The 26,251-nt window shown below is 41.3% G+C and overlaps 1 protein-coding gene across 1 annotated transcript; it reads left to right on the top strand.

Annotated features, from left to right (window-relative positions):
* Positions 1-9: 9 nt before the first annotated feature.
* Positions 10-26,196, top strand: abcf3.S (ATP binding cassette subfamily F member 3 S homeolog). Its single transcript, NM_001089087.1, is given in 21 exon segments — positions 10-93; positions 1,819-1,966; positions 2,263-2,342; positions 2,488-2,540; positions 3,335-3,432; positions 3,809-3,931; positions 4,050-4,316; positions 7,548-7,628; positions 7,757-7,816; positions 7,932-7,988; positions 8,083-8,105; positions 8,191-8,246; positions 9,115-9,315; positions 19,712-19,788; positions 20,046-20,090; positions 20,184-20,316; positions 20,818-20,906; positions 21,181-21,272; positions 24,515-24,647; positions 25,269-25,356; positions 25,466-26,196. Coding segments are annotated over 21 exon segments (2,136 nt in total). The 5' UTR covers positions 10-20; the 3' UTR covers positions 25,625-26,196.
* The last annotated feature ends 55 nt before the right edge of the window (positions 26,197-26,251 follow it).

The raw sequence follows: 26,251 nt of genomic DNA, 5'->3' as shown, positions 1-26,251 counted from the left end.
CGCGTTGCTGGCCGGGCAACATGGCGACCTTCGTGGACATTCTAAGAAACGAGCTCCCGCAGCTGGACACAGAGCTTCTGCAATACGTAACAGGTTGGGAAATCAGGTTTAAATGTGCGCTGCACTGGTGTAAATCACCCGGCAGACTGCTGAGTACCTTAATCGCTCGTCTACCTTACGACCGGAATGTATGGATCGATCTGTGTCTGTAGTTGCATTGATTCACTCATTTGCTACCATTCGCTCCCTAACTTGTGGACAGATGATTTTGTGATTGACGTTTCAGGCATTCCTGTATATTATTTGTGACCTAGACATATTTCTGTACTGCTGCAAAAGCAAATGTGTATTTTTGAAAGAATCAGTTGAAGGAGAGGTAGATGCTCCTGTCCCTTAGCTTTTCCTGGAGGTTAAGGAAAGTTACTGACTACTGTACATAGACCCTGTTTATATTGATACAATACATTAAAAGGTAATTCGTCAATCAAGGTGCGATGAAGGCTCCACACTCATGTTTTGTCTTGCTTTAATTTCTCTATATTTTGCTATTACACTGGGAGTAAGGAACAGATGTGGCTGCCATTTAAGGATTTATTTATTATAATAATAGTGTCAAGTTTTTCAGCCTTTGGCAGGGAAGTCGATTGAGACTCGTGAACCTTCTACCACTCAAGTTCAGTGTGGGTGCTTGCACCAAATATCACAATAGCTTAGGTCAATAGCTGTCTGAATGCTAGTTTAGTTATAATTCACCAGCACACCTTATTTCTTTAGTACCCTTAATTCATTTAATACCCTTGATTAATGTAATACCCTTTAGCACTGTCTCCTGTTTTTTGTCAGTCTTATTGCAGACACCCCTGTACACCACCAACATTATTGTGCTCCTCCACCTATTTGCAGATGACCCACTGATTACTTCATTCAGTAAAAAAAGTCGTACCTCCTCTACCAATTACTATTATAAATAATAATAAGAACCCCCATCCCTCGAGTGCAATATAAAATATAGAAATTTGCACTGTTAATTTGGAACTTGGGATATGTAAATAAGAAAATTAACACTTTGATTATTGAATATACTATATGTTTAAAAGCCAGACTATGTTGCTATATTGATGTCTTTAAAGAAGTCTGTGCAGTTCTAAAGTAGACTGATGGCTATACAATCCCTTGGAGAGCCACATCTAGGCCACATACCTTTATTTGTTATTATGTTCTGCTCTTTAATATAAGAGTTGTGTTTCTTGTCACTGTTCTGTAATATAGTAAGGCATATCTAATTTAGCAATATTTGGTTGACGTATTATTTCTTTGTCAATAACTGGTGCATAAAACCCAATGAAGATTTTTTTTTTAATCTGTAGGCTCAGTTGTTATTAACCCAGACTTCTTAGGGGGGGTGGCAGACGTAGCGTTCCGGGGAGATTAGTCACCCATCGACAAATCTCCTCTTCTTCAGGCAACTAAACTCTCTGAAATGCCTTCCCACTGGCTAGCATGTGAATCACCCATGGGATGCCATTCGGATCGATTCGTTTTCCGAAGTTGCCCAAAGTTGCTTCACGAGGGAACTTCGGACGAAGTCGGAAAACCAAATCGATCTGAGTGCCAACCCTTGGCAATTCCCATTTTAGCTGGCAGGAAGGTATTTCGGGGAGGAGGTCGCCTGAAAAAGTGGAGATTTGTTGCTGGGTGACTAATCTCCCTGGAATGCTACGCCTGCCACTACCCTTAACCAAATAGGCTAGTAACATAAGGTACTTATAAATACCTTTCCCCAAACCATAACATTCCTTTTTACATTTATTTTGCCAGATATCCTTGATAGTGGACATGCAGACTTTGAATCAGAGACTGATTTGTTTGAAGCTGTGGGAGAGCTGCTGCAGGATGTTTCCAGGGATACCAAGGATGATGATGATATCCGTGATATCTGTCAGCGTATTTATAGAACAATGCACCTGTGAGTTAAGACTAATATGAGGAGTATATTTTGTGTCAGAGGCAGATTATAGGGTTTATTGGTAAGCAGGCAATGGAAGTGGCAGGACTGGACAGGGTTTGGAGAAATTCAAGAATATAATTACTTTGGCGGCATAAGGGAAGGCAAAGCAAATGAATGGGGGTATATTGCAGTGCTGAAGTTTATAGGCACAATTTATCTGGGTAATATGAGCACTTTGTCATCAGTCAGTGAGCCAGTATAAAAAGGAACCCATCAAAAACTAAAATGACATTCCACTGTTTCATTTTACACAGGGAGAATCACCAGCTACCTACACAGGACCAAGTCCGTCTACAAGCCCCCATTCAGCTCTCCAAGATTTCAGAGAGTTATGGTGAGAGTTCAATAAGAATTGTATTCATTTGATTTCTTTCCAGTCTACCAATCTTCTTTATCACACTTAAGTGAAATTGCTGCATTTTTATTTCTTTAAATGTCGTTACCGGTTTCTCAGTTCCTCGTTATTCCTGTCTTTTTAGAAGTAGATACTGAGATCCAGACTGTCATGTTGCTGAAGAAGGACCAGTCATCGGTATGACATTTCCTTACTTTTTAATAAAAGAAGCATTTTCATACTGAGAGGTGCTACAAAATACTTGTCTCTAACGTTTAGTGAGCTTAGAAGCTTTTGTTACTATGCTGGTTTTTTTTTTTAAACTTTGATTTCTGAAATTTGTTTTTTTATCATATAATGACATTCACTTCAGCATTTATAAAAGAGAAAACAGGGGTAATGAAAGGGCAAACAGGTGGATGGAAAAGTAAGGGGTATTTGTTCTAGATTTTGCTATACAAAGCATATAAATGGTGTCCTGTACTTTTGGAACAATGCTGTTTTTAAGAGCACCCCCCCCCCTCAGTGGCTCTAGATGCTTACCTCATACCCTGTGTCAGTGCTTCCCTTTGTAAAAGGTGCTTTCCAAGATTTTCTGCAGGGCTGTCTATCACCATCTATTGCCAGTCTCCTAGATAACCCTTGTATATATGCCTTAGCCTTAGACTTTCAGACATGGTGCATGCCCAGCACAGAATTTTTCTATAGAGATCTGTTCTGCTCTCCCTCTGAGTCTGAGTGAGCCCGTGAGACTGTGGAAAGATAGCAATACCAGGCCTTGCAGAAAACTACCCTGGGCAGTGTGCTTTTTATCGAACAGTAGCACTGGCACAGGGTAACAATTGCATAACAACTGGGCATCCTAGCGACTGAGGCTTTCCATGGCCTTTAATTGATAACCTGCTTGCTTTGTTTATATTCTGTCACAACTTTATTTTCATAAAGACGACATTAACTTGTGCAATGTTTTGTGTAATATCTTGTATTCCTAGACAGTGGATGTGAAAAGGCTGGAGAAAGCAGAAGCCAAACTGAAGTCTAAGCAAGAAAAACGGTCTGAGCGAGATTCACAAAAAGCAGGTGGAAATGTGTAAGTATTAAAAAAATAAATAAATAAAAAAAACTTTGGTGCTAACTTGAATGTGTGCAGTTTCCAATTATTAACAGTTGGATCTTTCCTTTTATATTCCAAAGCAGACTGTTCAAACTAATTACAGTTTGATAGGCATTTGCACTCATGCAAGTTACCACACTTGTAAATCATCAATGTTGTCGAGATTAAGGAAGATAAAATACTCATAGAGGAGAACATTATTGGGGAATTGCAGAATAAAACCACAGTGTGGCAGAAATAAAGATAATATAGGTTCAAAATGATGTCCATATCCTTGCTTACCTCTTGCTTCCATTTCTGTCTCCTGCTTAGTACTGTAGACTGATCATGGTGCCTTTCTTACTATTTGTAGGGTAATGGAGGAAGCCTGTGCCAGCCAAGCTGCAAGTAAGAAGGAGAATCGGATAGAATCTAGTGGAAAAAACAAATCATATGACATACGGATTGAGAACTTTGATGTATCATTTGGAGAAAGGTTGGTATTCAAGTCATAGAATTACCTCAATCTTCCAAGCTTCATATTTTGCAAAGACCTTGCTCAGTTTCATAAGAAGATTTTACTGATCTTATTATTTTAATTGCTTCTGTTGCAGGGTTTTGTTGACTGGAGCAGAGCTGCATTTGGCCTCTGGCCGTCGATATGGATTGGTTGGGCGAAATGGTTTGGGTAAGACTACCCTGTTAAAAATGCTTGCGGGGCGCAGTCTTCGTGTCCCCTCACATATCAGCATCCTACACGTGGAACAGGAGGTGGCTGGTGATGATACACCTGCATTACAGAGTGTTCTGGAGTGTGACACACTTCGGGAAAGCCTTTTACAAGAGGAAAAGGAGCTTAATGCAAAGATTAGTGCAGGCAGGTAAGAACTGGATTATTAGTTAAAATTTTGCATCTTTATTTTTATAACATTTGAATTGTTTTCTTTATTCCATGTGTAATTATTCATAATTGTGACTTATATAATCATGAAGATAAGATGTTATGCTATTCAAGTTGACTATATATAAATGTGTGTATAGGCATGATCTTGAAGGGTCACAATTCTGTTATTAAAGTGTTTTTTTATATAGTTGTATGTTCAAATCATTTCACTTTTTTTATATATCTGCCTAATTAAGGCATGCATCTAGTATTTTACAGCTGTACAAATCCAGTCATCTATTTAGACAAACCTGTTCTGGACTTTTTTCCATGTTAGTTTTGTTTATGAAAACAGGGTTATTATTTATTTTTCGAGCTAACAGCTGAAGTAACCTTTAGCCACACGTGTTAATTTTTTTTTTGTTTAGCACATATATGGTACTTATTGTTACAACCTGCTCGCCCTATTATCAGCATTTCTTATGCAGTATAATCTGTGCGGGACATTTTTTCAAACCGTGCAACAATTCTTTTACTTTACATTAGAGTCTATGTGCCTTTTTTTTGGCAAACCACAGAGAATTTGCTCATCACTATATCCGGTTATAGTAGATAAAAACCAGGGTGCCTCCTCGATTTCTAAAATGACATACATTAATTTTACAACCTGCAAAGTCAGGTAATTAGTTATGTGCTATATGCTGCCGTGGATTCTGTTTAGTCAACTAACTAACTAGCTTTTAAGCATGTGACTTTTATATACGTCCGGTTTTCAAGTTGTTGCTTTTAGTTTAAGGCTCTATATCATTTGATGATTCGACTTGGGTTTGCAGTGAGTTGCATTGGATTTCTTTGTACCCTCTGGGTCTCTACCCAAGAAGCAAATGCAGAAAAAATAAATTACCATCGATTTTAATTTCTTTTTTTTGCTTCACTGGTGTAAACTTTTGTGGATACAGAAACAGAGCAGGGTTGGAATCTGTTAAAATGTGCAATTCTGTGCAATGGAATATATCAACACACACCATGCATGGAAAGCTTCTGACTTGTCCCCTTACGTGTGGTTTAGCACACGTGTGACCAAATTGGGCAAAGATCTGCTTGTTTGGCAACCTTGCCAAGTGAGTCAATCTTTAGATGTATAGTGAGCAAACCGCCCTTGGTTACTTTCTGACTTGCTATGTTCTGCATTAAATAAAAGACTGCCGGTCTGCCTGCGGTTGCTGCTTCATCCCTTGAATGCTATTGATATATTACATTTTAATCTTAGAATGCCATTGTGAAAGTTAATTTCAAGATTATTTGCCCCTTCATGACTACCCTGTTTCCACATTGCTGGTTTTCAGTCTGTCTGTTGCGATAAAGTTAATTAAGCTAAACTCTGCAAATTGCACTTGTTTGGTGCATAAGCTATTTTTAGGCCTGAAGGGAATCTTAACGGAAGACTATACCTCTCAAACAATGTAGGTCTCTATAAAAAGATATTGCATAAAACAGCACATATGTAAAACCCTGCTTCATGTAAATAAACCATTTTTATAAAAACATACTTTTTAGTAGTATGTGTCACTGGGTAATCATAAATAGAAAATTGCCCATTTAAAAAAAGAAAATTAGGGCCGCTCCCTGGGTTCCTATGATTCACGGTGCACACAAACAAGCCAAACATGTTTGGTCACATGAGCCAATTAACAGACAGAGTTCTGTCTTTTGATTCCACACTTATTCCTGTTACAGTTGTAGTATTTCTGTTCAGGTGATCTCTGAGGCACCAAACAGACCATCACGAAATGGTGGTTCAAGGCAAGGGCAATATTTATTTTATTATATTTATATATATATATATATATATATATATATATATATATATATATATATATATATATATATATATATATATATATATATATATATATATATATATATATATATATATATATATATATATGACAAATACAAGATTCCTCTGCACTCAACCCATTATCAATATATTTAAGACAGAGACATTTTGTGCATACTGCTACTGAAAAATGCCTTACCCTTTAAACAAAACAGGGATTGTTTGTCCATATATTGCAATATATTTAAGCTGGCCAACTACGTCAAAGTCATCCCATATCTGGCCAGTCCTATGCTCAATTTTTAAAAACTAGTGGTGAGCACAACTTTCCCTTGTTTGTTATAGTTCTACAAGAGCAGTGACCAGCTCCATGTTGTAGCTCCCACCCTCTCCAACTATAGTCAGGTGATCCCACTGGTGTCTAATAAAAGGGCAGCCAAGTTTGGGAGTTTTACTTTGAAAGCAGCTAGTAAGTTGCAGGTAAAACGTATTCGTCCCTTTTATAAAATGTATAATTAAACCATAGAATTCTTAATGAATCAGATGAAAATTGAGCATAGGACTGGCCAGATATGGGATGACTTTGACGTAGTTGGCCAGCTTAAATATATTGCAATATATGGACAAACAATCCCTGTTTTGTTTAAAGGGTAAGGCATTTTTCAGTAGCAGTATGCACAAAATGTCTCTGTCTTAAATATATTGATAATGGGTTGAGTGCAGAGGAATCTTGTATTTGTCTATATGTATTTTGTGGTCACACCCTCATTGCACCCCCGCCTAATGATTTTAAAAACTAGTGGTGAGCACAACTTTCCCTTGTTTGTTATATATATATATATATATATATATATATATATATATGTATGTATGTATGTATGTATGTATGTGTATATATATATATATATATATATATATATATATATATGTATATATGTTTGGTAAGATTCTTTAATATTCCACTTAATTTAATATCCACTATTTGTTGCTTAAGCATTCATTTGGGGGGTATAGTTTTCCTTTAATTGCCTTGTGCGACAAATTATGACTTGTTCTCATTATGCTTAAAGGGGTGGTTCACCTTTAAATTTTGAGGTGTTTGACACTGGTTTTCGCTTGAAAACTAGAATAATTATTCTGCAACAAGCTGTTTAATTTGAAAAAGATGTACGAATTGTTGCATGATTTTTCTGAGTTTTTTTTTTCCACAGCCAACTTTTTCAACCTGATAACTTTATAAATAAGCTAAATGCGGGGATAGGTGTAAGATCGAGTTTGTTTTTATTAAAAAATGGGAAAAGTCGAGTTTTAGTAAATAACCCATTAGGTAGGAGTTACATGTTCTATTTATCTTCAGTCTTCTGATGGGATGTCATATTGTATCCACAGGGGTGATGGATCAGAGAGTTCGCGTCTCTCTGAGATCTACAGCAAACTGGAAGAGATAGAGGCTGACAAAGCTCCAGCAAGGTTAGTTCATGTCTGTATATCCTATTGAGAAAAAAAACAAAAAACACCCAGATATACATATTCACTGGAAACTAAACTTTTCCTTCCTTACCCTTTTTTTTTCTACCCTGCCCCATCCATGTCCACAGAGCCTCTGTAATCCTTGCTGGTTTGGGATTTAAGCACACTATGCAGCAACAATTGACAAAGTGAGTAGATGAAATTGAAATCGATGTCAAAGGGATGAGTTGACAGGCTATATCGCCGTTTAACTTGACATGTTTGTGCTAGCAGAGCAGTTCATTTAATCTTTTTTTCCCTTAGGGAATTCTCCGGAGGGTGGCGCATGAGATTGGCCTTGGCCCGGGCTCTCTTTGCCAGGTTAGAGTTGGTGGTTGTTATTGTTGAGATGTTATAGCTTTATAGTTTTATGGAAGTATGCATACAAAATATTTTTCTGTCTTTTTCAAATCAGGCCAGACCTCCTGCTGCTTGATGGTAAGTGAGTTTTCATTGAGCTGTTAATTTTGTGCCCTTTTCATCTGCATTTTATTTCACTTTACTTTTATTTCTAATATCCAAGAACCGACAAACATGTTGGACGTCCGAGCCATCTTATGGTTAGAGAGTTACCTTCAGGTGAGCGATGTGTATTCATCTTTATCGGCCTGACTTTTATACCACTTCAAAGACCCTAAATAATTTTGCCCCATAAAGGTGGTGGCAGACGGGGAGATTAGTTGCCTAGCGACAAATCTTCTCTACTGCAGGTGACTGCAGCGACTAATCTCCCACTAATTCCCACTGGCAAGAATACTAATCGATGGTGCGTTGGCACATGTATTGCTTCGGATTTCCAAAGTTTCCTCAAGAGGAAATTTCGGACGACTTCTGAAATCCGAAGCAATTCATATGCCATCCCGCTGGCGGGAAGGCATTTCAGGGCGATATGTCGACCGGAGTAGGGAATATTTGTCTTTGGGTGACTAAACTCCCCATGTTTCACCACCTTAATGCTGATTTACAGTTATAGGATCTAATATTTGGAATGCTAGGAACTTGGGAAACTTTTCTAAATTTAGACTAACATTCTTTAAGGCTGCTAAAAATCACATTTAGAAATAAAAATCGATCTGTTTTGCCATCAACATGGTTTATCCTAGCTTAGCTGACCATTAAAAATATGCAGTTTTACTCCAGAGGAAAAGGAAAACAGACAAAAAAATAAAACATTTTGGTTAAAAATAATTATTTAGTTAAATATGACTGGGTTTCTGGATTATAGATCCCATACATGTACTTAAAAAGGTTCCAGAGTATATCAGTGTAGTAGACATATCAACCAATCATATATTTCTTTTCATTTACTAATGTGTAGACTGATCAAAACAAATCGCTAATTAGTTGTTTGTTGCATCTGAACCTGTTATAGTGATTTTGTCACTATCTTTTCTCGCACTTTTTCTAAATGATCTCTCGATAATCACTATTTGCCTATTTCTAATAGACTTGGCCCTCCACAATCCTTGTTGTTTCCCACGACCGTAACTTCTTGAATGCTGTGGCAACTGATATAGTTCATCTGCACAGTCAGCGTTTGGAAGCTTATCGGGGAAACTTTGAGAGTTTTTTGAAAACCAAGGAAGAACGTCTTAAAAACCAACAGCGGGAGTATGAGGCACAACACCAATACCGTGAACATATACAGGTAATATACATGACCATACTGAAGTAAGCCGAGTTAACAGTTTCATATTGGCAATAAGTGATAATCGCCTCTTAAAATGGAGTTACAGAGACCTACACTATATTCATAATTAGCACTAGGAGTAGAACAGAGTAATCATAGGCTCCTTTAGAGCCACTTTTGATAGGGATGAAAACCTGGTTATATGTTATACTTATAGTTCAAACTTTGGATTAGAATTGATCTTCCATGTTGTGCAATAGAACAATTGTGATCGGATGTCAGTGACTTTACTGCTCTCAAGGGATTAAATACTGGGGAATTCCCTACCACTTCAGTTGAACTGAAGAAGCCACTCGGATGAGTGGTGAAATGTTTTCAAGAAAAACTCTGAATGTCCAGTTGCTGTTGGCTGAATTCTACTAGATACTCTATATCATGACATGGATAAATATGAATCTTCATAGACATACTCTGTCCAATAGTTTAGATATGTGTTCCTTTTTAAATCACCTACTGTATTAGCAACTAGATCATATCTAGATTGTAGATAGTATTTTTTTTTTCATAAATCGGGTTTTATTAAAACAATGAAAAGCAGAGCAGATATGCATGCATTTGTACAAATTGTGGTAAGATACACCAGTAACGCAAAAGGATGTGTAGTACATGTTTACCTGTTTATACATTCCTTAACATTCAACAATAGACTATTCTAGACATAAGGGACTGCCGGGTTTGCAGCTTTCTCTATTGCCCCTACATCATCCATAGCTGTGGTCCATTCGTAGAATGATGGTGGGGAGATGTCTTTCCAATGTAGGGTTATTAGCCTCTTGGCCTGAAACAGTGCTTTTGCAATAAAAATTGTGGTGTATTTGTCCAAGGAAGTGTCCAGATCAAGCAACAGGAGACAGGCTCTGGCATTACAGGGACTACACCCCGGGATGGCATTGGATAACCATGTACATATCTCCCTCCAGTAATTCAGGAGCTTTTCACAGTCCCATATGGTGTGAACCAAGCTAGCTACCTCAACATTACATCTTTGGCACAGGGGGGATTGCAGGACTTTCATTGCATGGAGTCTTTGGGCCGTATAGTAAGCCCTGTGTATCAGGTATAGTTGGAGTAGCCTATGTCTTTGTGAGATAGATACTAACATGGGTGTAGGGAGAACCATCTCCTACTGGTTGTCTGCGATTACACATAAGTCCCTTTCCCAGGCAACCATGGCGGTTATCTCACGTTCGGTGTGCGTTACTTTGTGAAGTAGCTTATAGAGCAATGAGAGTTTACTGTTCTGGCTAGGCTTCATCAGCGTGTCCATAATGGGATTGTTAGCAATGGTCTTTTTTTTTTTTTTTTGTCAGGACCATGTTTACCTTATGATAAACAAGCCACTGAGACATTGGTAGTTGTCTCATGTCTCTTAAGGACTGAAGAGGAATAGCCTGGTTATTTTCCCAAAGGTCACCCAGTGTAGTAAGATTTAGTCTGACCCAAGTCCGTGGGGGATATGATCCTGCTAGGCCATGGAATTCTGAGTTCCCCCAGAGAGGGGTTTGTGGAAGGTAACCATTGTATTTTACTATTTTGTGGGCTTGGCTTCGTATTCTTGCCTGTAGGGTAACCAGGGTTGAGATGTCCTTGTTAGACCTCCTGAGTAGAAAGGCTTGCCACGGGGTCCTACTGAACCCAGTTACGCTTTCCCACAGACCGTGCAGTGACAAAGTCATCAGTGCACAAAGAGTTTATACGTAGGGTTGCCCTGGGTTGGTTGTATAATTGTTGCACCATTTTGGTAAATTGAGGTCCCAATCCAAACACCGACATGTCCTGCCACAGGTATGGCCATTCGACAGTGTCAAAAGCTTTGGCTATATCCAGGGCTGCAATAGCCCTGTCACCTTTGTTGTCATGTGAGGCCAGCATATTGATATAGAGGCGCCTAGTGTTAAGGGTGGAGGTCTTTGCGGGAATGAACCCTATTTGGTCCGAGTTAACCAGCTGGGTTATAACTCTCCCTAATCTTTGGGCCAGGACCTTTGCATATATTTTGACATTGGCTGTCAGTAGCGAGATAGGTCTACAGGATTCGCAAAGGTAGGGATCTTTCCCTGGCTTTGGTAATAGAACAATTGCTGCCTCATATAGGGATGGGGAAAAGTGGCCTATCTGCAGAGCTTCCTCATATAAGTTTCCCAGGAGGGGTGCAAGAGTCACAGAGTGCCTTTTATATATTTCAATTGGGATACCATCAGACCCCGCAGCTTTGCCTAGTAGGAAAGAGTCTATTGCCTCCTGAATTTCAATACCTGTGAGGTCTGCTTCTATAAAGTCTCTATATTCCTGAGCTAGGGCTGGGAGCTCTAGAGGGGCTAGAAACTGTTTGATGTCATTTTCTGATACCTGTAACTTAAGCTGGCCATAGACGCAAAGATCTGATCATACGAATCAAGGATTCGTGCGATTTTCAGACCGCTTGTGGAGGGTCCCGACATTTTTCGTCCGGCAGAGATCAGTCGTTTGGGCGATCGGAAAGGTTAGAAAATTTCTGTCGGCTGCCGATAATTTCTCTGCATGTATTGCCGATCTGACGATTTTCAGTGGGAGACTGTCACCAGCTTTTGTCTGACATAACTTTCGTACGATTGCTGTCAGGGGCAGAACATCGGCTGATCTGTTCTTTTCTAATTCATTTGGTCTGAATGGTTTCTTTGCATCTATGGCCAGCTTTAGAGGCATACAAATCCCTATAAAAATCTACCAGCATTGTTTTAACCTTGTCTGGTTCAGTTTGGAGTGCCCCTTGTTTGTCTTTCAGGGCTGGAATAGGGGGAGGGGAGGTATGCGCCTTGGCCAGGTGTGCCAACATGCGACCAGCTTTTTCCCCATGCTCATATACTCTTACTTTAGAGAAAGTGTGTTTGGCTTTTGCTTTTTGCTTGAGGTGTTGTGCATATTTCTCCTGAGTTTCTTTCAACTGCCTGATGTTTTCAGGAGTGGGATTACAGGCTGCTTGTGAGTCTATCTGGGTTACTTGCTCCTCCAGAGCACTTTGGACCTGGGACGCCTGCTTTTTGTATGCACTAATTTCAGCTGTAATATTATCACGCATAAATATTTTAAGGGAGTCCCAGAAGGGTAGAATACAGTTAGCATTCTGGTTCATTGACGTAAAATCCTTAATGCTGTTTTCTACTGCCTCCTTGTTATCCAGTATATTTTTTTTTTAAAAGGTAAGTTTTATTTCGTTTTGAACACAAAACATACTCACAGAACAAACAGACAAGCAGACCGGTTCATATATGTTATACATAGGTACAAAAGGTGGCAAAATATATAAGTTGACTACAATCTCAACAAAATAAGCATCGACATGAGGCCATAATGGATTTCCGGGATAAGCAAACACCCGAGGGACCCAAGAGGGGGTACAGGAGGAGCTGAATCACTACTAGTATGAACCAGGCGGACTGTGCAACTACTATTCAGTCAGGGAGGTTCAGATCAATGTCGGTCCACGAGCCCCATATGTTATCAAATTTGGTATGTGAGCCCCTAGACTCATAGGTAAGCTTATAAAGGGGTAAAGCGTTATTAACTAGCTGCACCCACTCTCTAAGAGAGGGTGGTACATTGCCCATCCAGTGTAGTGCAATTGTCTTTTTTGCATAGAAGAGGAGAACCCGAAAGGCAATTCTGGGGTATTTGGCTGGGACCAGTTCCTCTAAGATCCCCAACAGACAAACGGACGGGGTGACAACCCTCGGGAAGTCAAGGTTATCAGCTAGGAAGTGAACCACTTTCTTCCAAAAGTTGAAAATCAGCCGACAGTCCCATATTAGGTGGAAAAAGTCTGCGCCTGATTGCTGACACCTCGGACAAATATCCAGGGGGTTCGGCCCATTTGCTTAAGACGTACTGGGGTAATATACACATGATGTAAAATTTTATACTGAATCAATTTATCTTTAAGAGAGATAAGGCCGGCATACACATTATCAATCGCCTCCTCCCAGTCCTCCTGCGTAAGACCTGCAATTTTAGTAGTCCACCACTCTTGGGGTGATTAGGAAGGGTTTGGGTCCAGATAACAGGAGCCGGCGGTATAGCCGGGACACCAATTTGGCAGGGCTAGGGTCATGAAGAGTTTCTTCTATGGCCAGGGAGGACAGTTGGGGGGCAAGAGTGCCAAATTGGGAGTGAAAGGCATGCCGAAGCTGGAGGTATTGAAATAACAATAGTGGTGCCGGGTGGGTCTTATTCCGTAAAGCATCATATGTGGGAAACGCCTGGGGATCAAGAAGGTCTTTTAAGCATTTAATGTCCCTATTAGACCAAAATATAAAATCCGGGAGGTGTCTGAGGTGGGGTAGGTGTGAGTTACCCCACAAGGGGAGGTGTGGGGACAACAATGGGGGAGCAAGGCCCAGTATTCTAAGAGTTACCTGCCAAGATTTGTGAGGGGTGGTCAAGGTGGTTGGCAGGGAACCGTAGTCCCTAAGGGAACGGTACGGAAAATGTCGGAGGCCTTCCCACGAAGCTACAAGGAGAGCCTGTAGTTGTGAGTTCGGGTTGTATGGGTCTGGGTGAAACACCAATGAAGATAATAAAGTTGTGAAGCCAGAAAATATAGATAGAAATTGGGGAGAGCTAGGCCCCCCTCCTCACACGGGGCACACAAGCGGGTCCAAGCAATCCTGGGTGTCTTATTATTCCAAAGAAAGGGGATCATGATCTGGTTAAGGCGCTTGAAGTATCGCTTAGGGAGATAAATGGGCGCATTATGGAGCAAATAGAGAATTTTGGGAAGATAAATCATTTTAATAAGATTGACTCTACCCCATAGGGATAAGGGTAACTTCGTCCAGCGGGTCAGTGTGGTGGTTAGGTTGGTAAGGAGGGGGTCCAAGTTGAGAGAGACATATTTAGAAACATTTGCCTGGATAGTCACTCCAAGGTATTTGAACTGGGTGGCCCACTCTAGGGGGGACTCGGTTGGCAAAGGTCGAGGTTGGTCAGGGTCAATGGGGAATAGAACAGACTTATCCCAATTCACCCTTAAGCCTGAGAAGGAGCCAAAGCGGTTAACCAGGTCTAAAAGAGCGGTAAGGGAGTCATTAGGGTCGGCCAGGTAGATGAGAAGGTCATCAGCAAATAGAGAGATTTTTTCTTGTATAGTGCCGAAGGTTAAGCCTTTTACCAGGGGGGACTGTCTGATCAATATCGCCAAAGGTTCAATCGCAAGGGCAAATAGGGCTGGGGAAAGGGGGCAACCCTGTCTCGTACCTCTCGTCAATACAAAAGGGGGCGATATAAGGCCATTGACTCTAACTCGCGCTGTGGGGTTCCTGTAGAGGAGCTTAATCCAAGTTAAACATCTAGGGCCGAACCCAAACCGGGCCAAGACCTCCCACAAGAAGTCCCACTCCACCGAATCAAAAGCCTTAGCAGAGTCTAAGGAAGCCACAACTCTGGTCCCCATTTCCACATGTGTTATTTGTAGGTTGGTAAAGAGTCTGCGAAGATTAATGTTGGTGGAGCGCCCAGCATAAAGCCAGATTGGTCAGGGTGGATCAGGTCTGGGATAACCCGCTGAAGACGGGAGGAAAGAATTTTAGCTAATATTTTGGCATCCGTATTGAGCAGAGATATAGGGCGGTAGGAAGAGCATCGGGTGGCATCTTTACCTGGTTTAGGGATAACTACTATAAGGGCTTCATTAAATGAGGGGGGCAGTGAGCCGCTATCAAAGGCCGACTAGAGAGTGTCAAGGTATTTTGGGATTATTTGATCCGAGAGGGCTTTATACCAGTCGGGAGGGAGACCATCCGGTCCCGGCGTCTTATTAGGGGGCAGTGAGGCAATGGCCTCCTTAACTTCTTGGGGAGTGATGGGTGCATCAAGAAAAGCCTGATCGTTAGGGGAAAGCGAAGGTATGGGGATGGAGTCCAAGAAGTATTGAAGTTGGGCTGTGGAATAACTTGTCGTGGTAGTGTAGAGATTTTGATAGAAGGTAGCGAATTCCTGTGTTATAAGCCTAGGTTCTGTGACCACGGAGCCATCATCTAGTACGATGCGTGAAACAGCCGAGGGTGTAGAATGCTGCTTGGCTAGAAACGCTAGAAGTTTACTATTTTTGTCACTTTGATCAAAAATGCGTTGATTTTGGTAGAGAAGGGCTTTCCTAGTGAGGGAAATAGAGGTTTGCGAAAGAGTATTTTGGGCCCTTAACAGATCAGCATAGTTTGCAGGGGTAGGATCCTGGGTGTGGGTAGAAAGGGCTTGCTGGAGATCGTATTCCGCGGCAGAGACCCGTTCTAAGGTAGCGTTTCTAGCGCGTGATATGGCCCCCATGAGAGCCCCACGCATGACTGCTTTGGAAGCGTCCCACAATGTTTGCTGTGGGGCAGAACCCGCATTACAGGTCCAGTAGTCCCCATAAGCTTGGGCATTGGCATCGGCCACAGCAGTGTTCTTGAGCCAAATAGGGCTCAGCCGCCACAGTCTATCAGTGGCCGCAGGGTTCCACCTTAATGTGAGCTGTAATGGGGAATGATCAGAGAGGGCTTGGGGCAAATATTTGACTTGGTCAATAACGGGCAAGAGGTCTAAGGAGACCAGGGCTAGATCGATTCTCGAAAAGGTCTTATGTGTGGGGGAGTGGCAAGAGAATTGTCTTAGGGATGGGTGTTTCCATCTCCAAGGGTCAGTTAGGCGGAGGGCCTCTGCCCATGAGGTGAGGTTAGTCAGAGTGCGGGGGTCAGGGCTTAGTCTATCCAGAGAAGGATTTAAGCAGCAATTAAAATCACCAAGGATACAGAGTGGGCTGGGAGGAAAGTCAGAAAGTTTGGTCACCATTAGATCCAGGATCGACACTGCGAATGGCGGCGGCACATATATGTTAACTAGGAGGATGGGTTTGTTGGCAATAAGCCATGGAGTATCAAAAACCTGCCAAAGTGGTCTAAGTGGAGCTTCAAGAGCTCAAAGGGCAAGTTTTTCCTGATTAGTATAGAAACCCCCGTGAGTGCGAGGAGAATGTGGAGTGGAAGTGCCAACCCACCCATGGCTTTTTTAGTGCCAGTATTTTTTGCCCAGTAAGGTGTGTCTCCTGGAGAAGAAGGATAGAAGGGGGGTATTTTTTCAGATAGTTAAACATTAGGCTCCTTTTAAATTTAGAATTAAGGCCTCGCACATTCCACGAGAGGATTGAGAAACTAGCCATAATTCACAGAGGTGGGTATATGCCAGGCCAAACGAAGTATCCATCCCGTAGTACAAGACCAATGGAATATCGTAGCAAACACATGTCGTGTACATAATACATCAGTCAACATAAAGTGAGTAGTCTGCAAAACACATTGAAACATAAACCCCACAATAATACATACCCAACCCACCCTACTCACCCCCCAAACATGAGCGAGTCTAATACCCATAACACTTGAGAACATAAACAGGGCACAGTCCCTAGATATCCGTTAAAAAACAGTCCCTCCTGGGGGATCTAGGGTGGCAACAAGTCCTGACAATTGCCTATAGCTGAGGCCCGCACTGATGTGCTGAACAGTTACCCTGAAACAGGATACGAGCATGGCCCCCAACACGGGGCCAGAAATATTAACCCAAGAAGGGAAAGGATACGGAGGAAAAAAAAAAAAAAAAAAAAAAAAAAATATATAAAAAAATCCCAAAAGTCTAGGCACGGGTGTGGCAAGGAGTGCAGTGGATGGTCCATGGTAGGAGATGGTGAATCCAAAGGGGGCAAAGTAGAGTCAGCGGAGCCCACGCCCACCTCGGAGCAAGGTAGCGGCCCAGTGGCTAAGACGGGGATCCAGAAACAGGGATCAGGTGTGGACTAGTCATACCTCAAGATGAACCCACCAACGTGAGGAGAAAGAAAAAAAAAAAAAAAAAAGGGGGGGAAGGGGAAGGGGGGGAGGCAGGGTTCACTGCGGGTGTCCGATGCCCGTAACATTACTGAAGAGTTTAATACCCAGACATTCCCGGGGTGACAGGGTAAAATTTCCCTGCGGAGTAAGGCGACACATAGGGACCTGGTGGCGAGGCTTGCCGCAGTCAATCATTCCTGCTTGGGGATCGACGAGGGCCCCTCCGGTTGAGCCAATCATCAACCTCCCCCGGTTTAGAGAAGAAGAGCACATGGTCACCATCCTGGATGCGCAAACGCGCAGGATATTGCATGCTGTACTTTAGGTGTGCTTCTCGAAGGCGCCTTTTGATACCTGTAAATTCGGCCCGTTGCTTTTGAATGACAGGAGAAAAGTCCGGATATAAGGACACAGTAGCCCCCTGGTATTGAATTGGGCCCTTTTCTCTGGCGGCTGTAAGAGCAGCATCCCTGTCCCGATAATTAAGTAGCTTCAGGAGAAAGGGACGAGGGGGGGCTCCTGGCGGAGGAGGCCTCGCGGGAACTCTGTGGGCCCTTTCAACAATAAAAACTTTGGAAAAGGTATTAGGCCCCAAAGTTTCTTGAAGCCAGCCTTCTATGAAGGCCGTAGGGTTGGTGCCCTCCACCCTTTCAGGCAGCCCGACTATCCTGACATTGTTCCGTCTCGACCTATTTTCTAGGTCATCAGATTTTTCCAGGGCAGCCTTAAGTTGTAGCTTCATGGCCTGCACATCTGTGTGGAGGGGAGGCATGGCGTCGTCTAGGGCTGAAACCCTGTCCTCCAGGGCCTTAGTGCGGTCTCTCACCTTCTGCAGGTCTTGACGCATCAGGGAGATGTCAATCCTGAGCTCCTCGAACTGCGCCGTGCTGGATGCACGGCTCTCCATAATGGCCGCCAGTACTTCCCCCAGCGTGGGTTCAGCAGGCGCAGGCTGCTGGTCGGGCTCAGGGCCTATTGGGGAAGATGGCTGACTAGGCGGATTGGGGGATGGTGGCTGAACGGGATCTCGGGCAAAGCGCTCCAACCTGGATGCCGCCTCCGGTTTCGGCTTCGGGTTGTTCCTCCGCATCGTCGTGCAGGTGCGTGCAGGCAGCGAGACCCTTCTTGGGAGACTGTCGGTCGGGTAAGAAGCCGGGTGTAAAGCAGCGGTGCACGGAGCTATAGGCAGACACGTCCGCTCACCGCGCCATCTTGGTCACGCCTCGTTATCCAGTATATTTAACCACGTTGGGTTAATGGAGGGTCGGGGACATGGTACCCTGAAGGGGAGTCTCGATTGCAATCGAAATGGGGCGTGGTCTGATATCACTCTGGGCAAGTATAAGGATGAGCTTACATAGGGTGTCATAGCCCCATTAATGAGCGCCATGTCTATCCTTGACAGTGCCAAGTGAGAGGTGGTGAAGCAGGAGTATTGGCATGTGTGTGGATTGGTTACTCTCCAGGGGTCCGTCAGGGCCAGGGATGACATAAGCCTAGAATGTTTCTGGTGCGTTACCCTCCACTGACTCGGGGAACCCCACGAATCTCAGGTTATTGCGTCGCAATTGGTTCTCCAAGTCCTCCAACTTGCACTGGCAATCTGTGAGCATCTTACGCACCTCCCGGAATTGTTCCGGTATGTCACGGCAGTTATTCTCCAGGTTGATCACACGGGCTTCCACCTCAGTCGTACCTTAGCTTTTGTAGGTCACCCTTAATTATAGATAGGTCGACACGAATTTCCTCAGTTTTTGATTGTATCAGGGTTATGCAGGAGGTATTGGCCGGTCGTATCTCTGCCATCACATCGTGCAGCGTGGGGTCTGCTGGTAGTGTAGTTGTCACCCTTTTGTGGGGTTAGTGTCGGAGGCTCGGTAGCAACAGTGTCTATTGGCAGGCTGGGGTTGCTCTCCTCATGGTCCAAGGAGCCGCCATCTAGGGAGGTTTTCCGGGCAAATTTTTCCAACCGGGCCGCACCTTGTGGCTCTCACTTTTGAGCTCGGGTGTGCCCCATTAGATGTCTCTGGGGTAGGGGTCGCCAAGTGAGTCTTCCCAACTCCGTTTATTAAGGAATTAGCAGATGTATCAGGATACTTGCAGAGTTTCTTGGCAGAGCTCCTGTAAGTGCTTGTGCTCACATCAGTGGTCAGATCACTCCCCCTCTTGTAGATCGTATTTAAAGAAACATTGATTGCTACTTTTTGCACTTTGCAAACACTTGTGCTAACTTTTTATTTTAAAGGGATAATAGTGACTTATGTTCTTCATAAGCCAATTCAATAGGGTTTTCTATATTCCTCTTCCCACAATTGCTCTGAAGAACCATGTAGATGGGTACAATAGAAAGTTAACGTGCTTTCACTTTTCTTTACTTAATAGTGCAAGAAATGCCAAAATCCATAGATTTTTATAATTAAAACAATAGGCGGAATGCATTCCCAACACAATTCCTTTTTATTTTAACATTATTTCTCATGTTGAATTTTGCAACAACAATGTTCTTTTCCATGCAGGTTTTCATTGATCGTTTTCGATACAATGCAAATAGAGCCTCACAGGTTCAAAGTAAACTCAAACTTCTAGAGAAACTGTAAGTATTTTAACTCCATCTCAAATGTATTAGGTCTCATACATGCAGATGCTTCTAATTGTGCATTAAACTGCTCACTAGCCTTTAATATTTATATCCACATAAATGTACATTTTCAGTAGCCTGATGTCTGTCTGCAGCTGACAAACTTAAAAAAGCAGAGCACAAACTCATAAGAAGCATTAATATGTAAGGAACTCTTAGAGAGATCACTCATGTCACTTAATTTCTGTATTCTCTTCTGTCCCTCACCCTAGACCAGAATTAAAGCCAATGGAGAAAGATACAGAAGTGATATTAAGGTGAGAATTTCCCTTTCTGCTTTAAAGGCCCACTTTACTTGTTTTTTGGGGAGTTTTTTTACCCTTTTTCATATTCCCCTCTATTTTTTCCAGGTTTCCTGATGGGTTTGAAAAGTTCTCCCCTCCTATCCTTCAGCTGGATGAAATTGATTTCTGGTATTCCTCAGATCAGCCAATCTTCAAGAAACTTTCTGTATCTGCAGACCTTGAATCTCGAATTTGCGTGGTGAGAACAATTTTCAATAGAATGGCCCACATCAGGAATTAGTTTGGTGGGATGAGGAATGGAGGTGGAAATTTTGCACCACAAATAGCTTCTCAGAATCGAGCATATGCTTTATATCTGGGAATGTACAGTTCCAGATGTTGACCAATATTTGTAAATATATAAGCATTTTGTGTTTATTAAAGTATATTTTTGCAAGTTATAAGTTAAAATGCCCCACAAATGTCCTCTATTAACTCCAGCTGCTGCTCCCATAATGGCTCTGGTATAAACGAGTACAGCAGCAGCTCTTATATACAATATTTTCCACAGTGAAAATCAGGCTGGAAAATTGTGCATTATATAGAAAACGCATGAAATCAGTTAATCACTATATAAGTGCTTTACACATTTAGCTTGGCCTACTAATTAACCCTGATGAAAAAGTGCACTTATGCCTATTAATATTCATGGATGTTAAATGTCTGGAATGGGGCTCGTTTTTCCCTGTTTACATTACAGGTGGGGGAGAATGGAGCTGGGAAATCAACAATGTTAAAGCTGCTCATGGGAGAACTGTCTGCAGTACAGGGAATTCGGAATGCACACAGGTAGGTAGTAATACTGTACCCAAGTTTAATGGTATTACCAAGGAATCTGCAGATAAAATTTGGAAAGCCAAGTAATTCTGTTGTTCTGTTTTTTAGAAAGTTTTTTTTGGAAGGAAGTAATAGGAGCAAATAAAAGTGAGGGTTTCACGTTCTGTGTTACTGAAACAAAGAATCTTGACAAACCTGAACATTGCAATGTTTGTTATAAATGTATACGGTTCTGCTTCCATTGCTATCACTCTCCTGCCATGTTTAATCCCATATTTATTTTCAGGAACTTAAAGATTGGTTATTTTAGTCAGCATCATATTGATCAGCTGGATCTGAACATCAGTGCTGTGGAGCTTCTAGCAAAGCGATTCCCTGGTATGGCTGCACATAACACTTACCAGAACTCTTAATGCACCTCTTTATTTTGTACACCCATGTATGTATCATTTTATTTGTATAGGGCTCCTTGAGGGCAAAGCACTGTACAGCAGCAGAACAATAAATCAGTAGTAACAAGCAAGGGGTCATTGCATTAGAAAATACAAATAAGTACAAAAATACAATACATATTAATATAAGCTATAGTTACAATACAGATGAAGTGCTTAGTGTCAAGGAGACAAATGGATGGAGGTCCTTGCTCAGTAGAGCTTACAGTCTTACATCATCAACGGAATAACTTGTTTTGCGATGAACCTTCTAGTTTCTTTTCTCCCCCTTTGTTACACATCTGTGCAATTTCTTTTTGTCTAATGGACCATCATAACAACATTACTTTTCTGCACACTCCATGTTACTGCTTCTTCTTATAAACAGATTATTATGTTTTATCTACTGTGCTTTGCAAAGAACCTTGAATGTACGGAAATTTAGGATTTAGTTGAGAAGAGCTGAACACTTTTATAAACACACAAAACTCTACCTCCTTCACAGAATGAAAAATGATAAATGAACCACTGTTGGCTTTTGGGTTATTTTTCCTGCAAAGTACAATCCTTAGTTTTGCCTCTTGTTTTGGCCTTCCCTTTCATATTATTACAGATGCCATAGGCCAGGATTGAAAGCAGTTTAAAAATATGTAAGGCCCCACCACCCAAAGGCCCAAAATACCCCATGTGCCATTACTATTTCATTCATTACATCAGCATTGACTAATTAAGCATTTGTGTAGCATGAATTGTGGTGGAAATATGGAGCATTCATGGCTCAGAGATACAGTATCTAGTTCCTTTCCCTGGATATATGGAATGGTCTTAAAATTACCCTGCAGGGTTCTAATCTGCTCCAAAGATCAAATGATTCCATTGAGGTATCTCCATAGATCACTTGACTCCCCATGAACTTAGATTAATCCAGAAATCTCCAATATCTACTCAAATGTCAACATTCACCAGCAAATTTCATACACATTGATCAGTCATCCAATGTTTCTGGACACAAGTGAGGAAACTAGCAGCCTCTTAGCACTAGCACTTATAGTACTTTCAGAGCCTGCCTTGTTATTATTGAACCAGGTAGAAGAAACAGCCCCTACTACAGCAGAATGGACTTTACTATTCTTCCTGTTTATTCAACCAAAAAGACTGATCAAACCCCCTCCAAAAAATCAATGGATTAAACAGATAACTCAAGTCCCTTGTATCAAGTAACAGACTTATGTAGAGGTTGTCCAATAATATTTGGGGCAAAAAGGTTTTGGTTTCCTTGGATAGAGGAGAACATCCTCTCCTTATCATCTCAAACCATTCTGAACACACCAACCCCTTTCCCCTTTAGAAATGACAATAGGTCTACCCCTCATGTGATCCACTCTGCTTCAGGGGCTGCCAAGCCACTGGCTCAATGCTCCACATCTGGTGGACTTGCTCCACAGTCTCAAAATTCTGGGATTGTATCACTCAACTATTGTCCAAAATCCTACACACTGACTTTCCCAAAGACCCGACCACCTTGCTCCTGGGGAAAAAACCGGCTAGATTGGCCAACTCGGCTCATAGACTATCACAACACATTCTCACAGCTGCCAGGTTGGTTATTGCTCGCAACTGGAAGAAGTCTACTATCCCTATACTCATGCTTAAAGCTAAGATAATTGATATAGCAGCTAACGAAAGATTGTCTTATATGTTGCAGGATGACTTGGAGGCCTATGATAAGATTTGGTTGCCATGGTTAGCTTATGAAAACGATCCCTTGCTTTTCTCAGCTCTGCATGTCTAAGCCGTTGCCTTTCCCCCTGGGTCTCCATTCTGCCTATAACCTTGAAAATGACCACGTCCATTGTCTTTATTTACTCTGATACTTAGCCCAGCCGCCGTCTTTACCTTGTTTACCTGTTTCTTTACTTATCTCCTTTTCATTTTTTTTTTTTTTTCTCCTCCTCTTTCTTTCCCCCTCTTTCCCCCCCCTTTTTTTAACTTTTTTTTTGTTATTTCTACTATTCATTTTATTCCAGGTCATCTTTTTGCTTCATTTTTCATGATTGAACTGTCATGTGATATCTTCCGATTCTCTGTGACTGTACTCATGTGATACCGTGTTGATTCATTTTATTTTTTTTTTTGTCGGAAAATCAATAAAACATTTCAGTTTAAAAAAAAGAAATGACAATAGGAACCACCGTTTGGGACGGTTGGTTTATCAGTTTATATGAAATGGTTGTCATCATATACAGATAGTACTGTGTAATATATATGCAGATAATATATTATAATTAGGGATGCACCAAATCCACGATTTTGTATTAGACCGAACCCCCAAATCCTTTGCGAAAGATTCGGCCGAATACCGAACTGAATCCAAATCCTAGTTTGCATATGTAAATTAGGGATGGGAAGGGGAAAACATTTTTTTGCTTCCTTGTTTTGTCAGAAAAGTCATGTGATTTTCCTCCCCCCTCTAATTTGCATATGCAAATTAGGATTCGGTTCGGCATGACAGAAGGATTCGGCTGAATCCTGGCCGAATCCCGAACCGAATCCTGGATTCGATGCATCCATAATTATAATATTATTAAAATAATATAATAACTGCATTACCTTGTACTGTCACTGTTGGAAAATGGCAACTGTTGTTTATTGTTACTTAGCATTTGTAATCAGCTTTGGAGTTAAAGGAACAGTAACGGCAAAAAATGAAATTGTAATGAAAATATCATGTCGTGTTTCCCTGCACTGGTAAAACTGATGTGTTTGCTTCAGAAACACTACTATAGTTCATATAAACAAGCTGCTGTGTAGCAATGGTGGAAATTGAAAAAAGGCTATATGGCACAGGTTAAATAGTGGATAACAGATAATTAATCATTATATTCTACAGAGCTTATCTGCTGTGTAACCTGAGCCTTTTCTCTGTTTGAATGGCTGCCCCCATTGCTACACAGCAGCTTATTTATATAAACAATAGTAGTGTTTCTGAAGCAAACACAGCAGTTTTACCAGTGCAGGGCAACACTGCATTATGTTTTTATTACTTTAAAACATTATTTTTTGATGTCACTGTTCCTTTAATGGGAAACTTCAATAAAAACAATTTTGAAGGAAATATAAAACACGCACATTGCCCTTTCTTCTATACTGCTTCCTCTCTTGTAATTTTGCTCTTTCGGTGTCTCATAGGTAAACCTGAGGAGGAATACCGCCACCAGCTGGGAAGTTATGGGATATCTGGCGAATTGGCAGTTAGACCAGTTGCTAGTCTTTCTGGAGGCCAAAAGAGCCGAGTGGCATTTGCACAAATGACCATGCCCTGGTGAGTTCACATACCCCTGTGCTCAGTATAAATGTTGAGTAAAATGGAATTGGAATTATAGAGGATCTTGGCTCTGCAGATTCAGCTTAACATCTTTATAGAGAAGTGCCACTGAAAAGGATTTAAAGTTTATGAAACATTTCTAAATGTCCATCTGTGTGTGAGTTTCTTGATTTGCACAGCTTGCTTTTGCATAGATGTTACTATAGGGTTGCCATTTTGTAGACATGCATAGCAGTTCCTCATTCTGAAGAATAAAATGGAAAGTTTTGTGAACAATTTGTTAAGATTTCATAAAGTGCAGATGTTTCTTTTTTGTATCAATGCTTTAGTTCAGTACAGACAGTGGCTTCCAGACAGTTAATTGTACTCAAATTGTTGAGGTATAAGTACAGTTGGCTGTATCAGAGCCAGTTACAAGGTACTTACGTCACTCATTGTTGTGCTGTATGAACGTCTGGTCAACTAATTTACATTTTTGTTTTACAAATAAAAAAAAATAAAAAACATGAAATGAGCATTGCTTATATTATAAGACAGTAATTTATATATCACATATTTTACATTACGTTATTTACATAAATTTTTTAAGAGTTTTTTCTCTCATACGTTCTCTTTCAGTCCCAACTTTTATATTTTGGATGAACCTACAAATCACTTGGATATGGAGACCATTGAAGCTTTGGGGAGAGCCTTGAATAAATTCAAGGTATGCTCTTTTTGCACATTGGTTTTCTATATAACTTCTAGTAATAAGGTCCACTTGTCATTGGGCTCTGCCCTCTAATCCACTCCTAATATGTTATTCTCTATTCCAGGGGGGAGTGATCTTGGTATCTCACGACGAACGGTTTATCAGACTCGTGTGCCAAGAGCTTTGGGTTTGTGAAAATGGTGGTGTGACACGAATTGAAGGTGGCTTTGATGAGTACAGGAATATTTTACAAGAGCAGTTTCTCCGGGAGGGATTCCTATAGAGTAACCTCTGTGGGATCCTGGCCTTGCTGCTGACTGCCTACCGAGCCCCATGCTGAGCCCTGAGCGTTGAGATGGTAAAATGTTGGGGAGCAGAGGACTGACAGTTTAATGGAGCAAGATGCTACTCAGATACTCCAGCCATTTGATCTGAGCCATTAATTGTGAGATATAAGGGGCTGTATTTATTATGAAACTTTGAAGAGGAATAACAAAAAATAGCTGTTTGTAAGAAACAATTCTGTTTAACACAGTAAAGGCTGGGGCTGCCACCTATTCTAACCACCGTGATCTGTGTATCTGGTCCCTGCACCTGGAATGAGTCTGAATACCATTAGCATTTTCCATATAAAACTGCCCTTCCATCAATAGCACATTGCCTTTTTTACATTATTTTCTGTTTAAATATATTTCTATTGTTCTGGGCAGATCTGCAGGTAGTGTGAGCACAGCTATTGCCCTGTCCATGTTTTTTGCTGTGGCAATTAAAGGCTTAATAAACAAATAGTGCTGCAATGGCACAATGCTGCAGGGCATGCTTTATACGAGTCCTGATATATTGGCCATAAAAAAAGAATATTTTATCCATTTAAACGTACAAGTTTTTTCAGCGTCTAGTAGGATACTAC

This window comes from Xenopus laevis, chromosome 5S (assembly GCF_017654675.1).
Source record: "Xenopus laevis strain J_2021 chromosome 5S, Xenopus_laevis_v10.1, whole genome shotgun sequence".
NCBI lineage: Eukaryota > Metazoa > Chordata > Amphibia > Anura > Pipidae > Xenopus > Xenopus laevis.
Note: the sequence above shows the minus strand (reverse complement) of the source record. Positions and strands in the feature narration are given on the sequence as shown.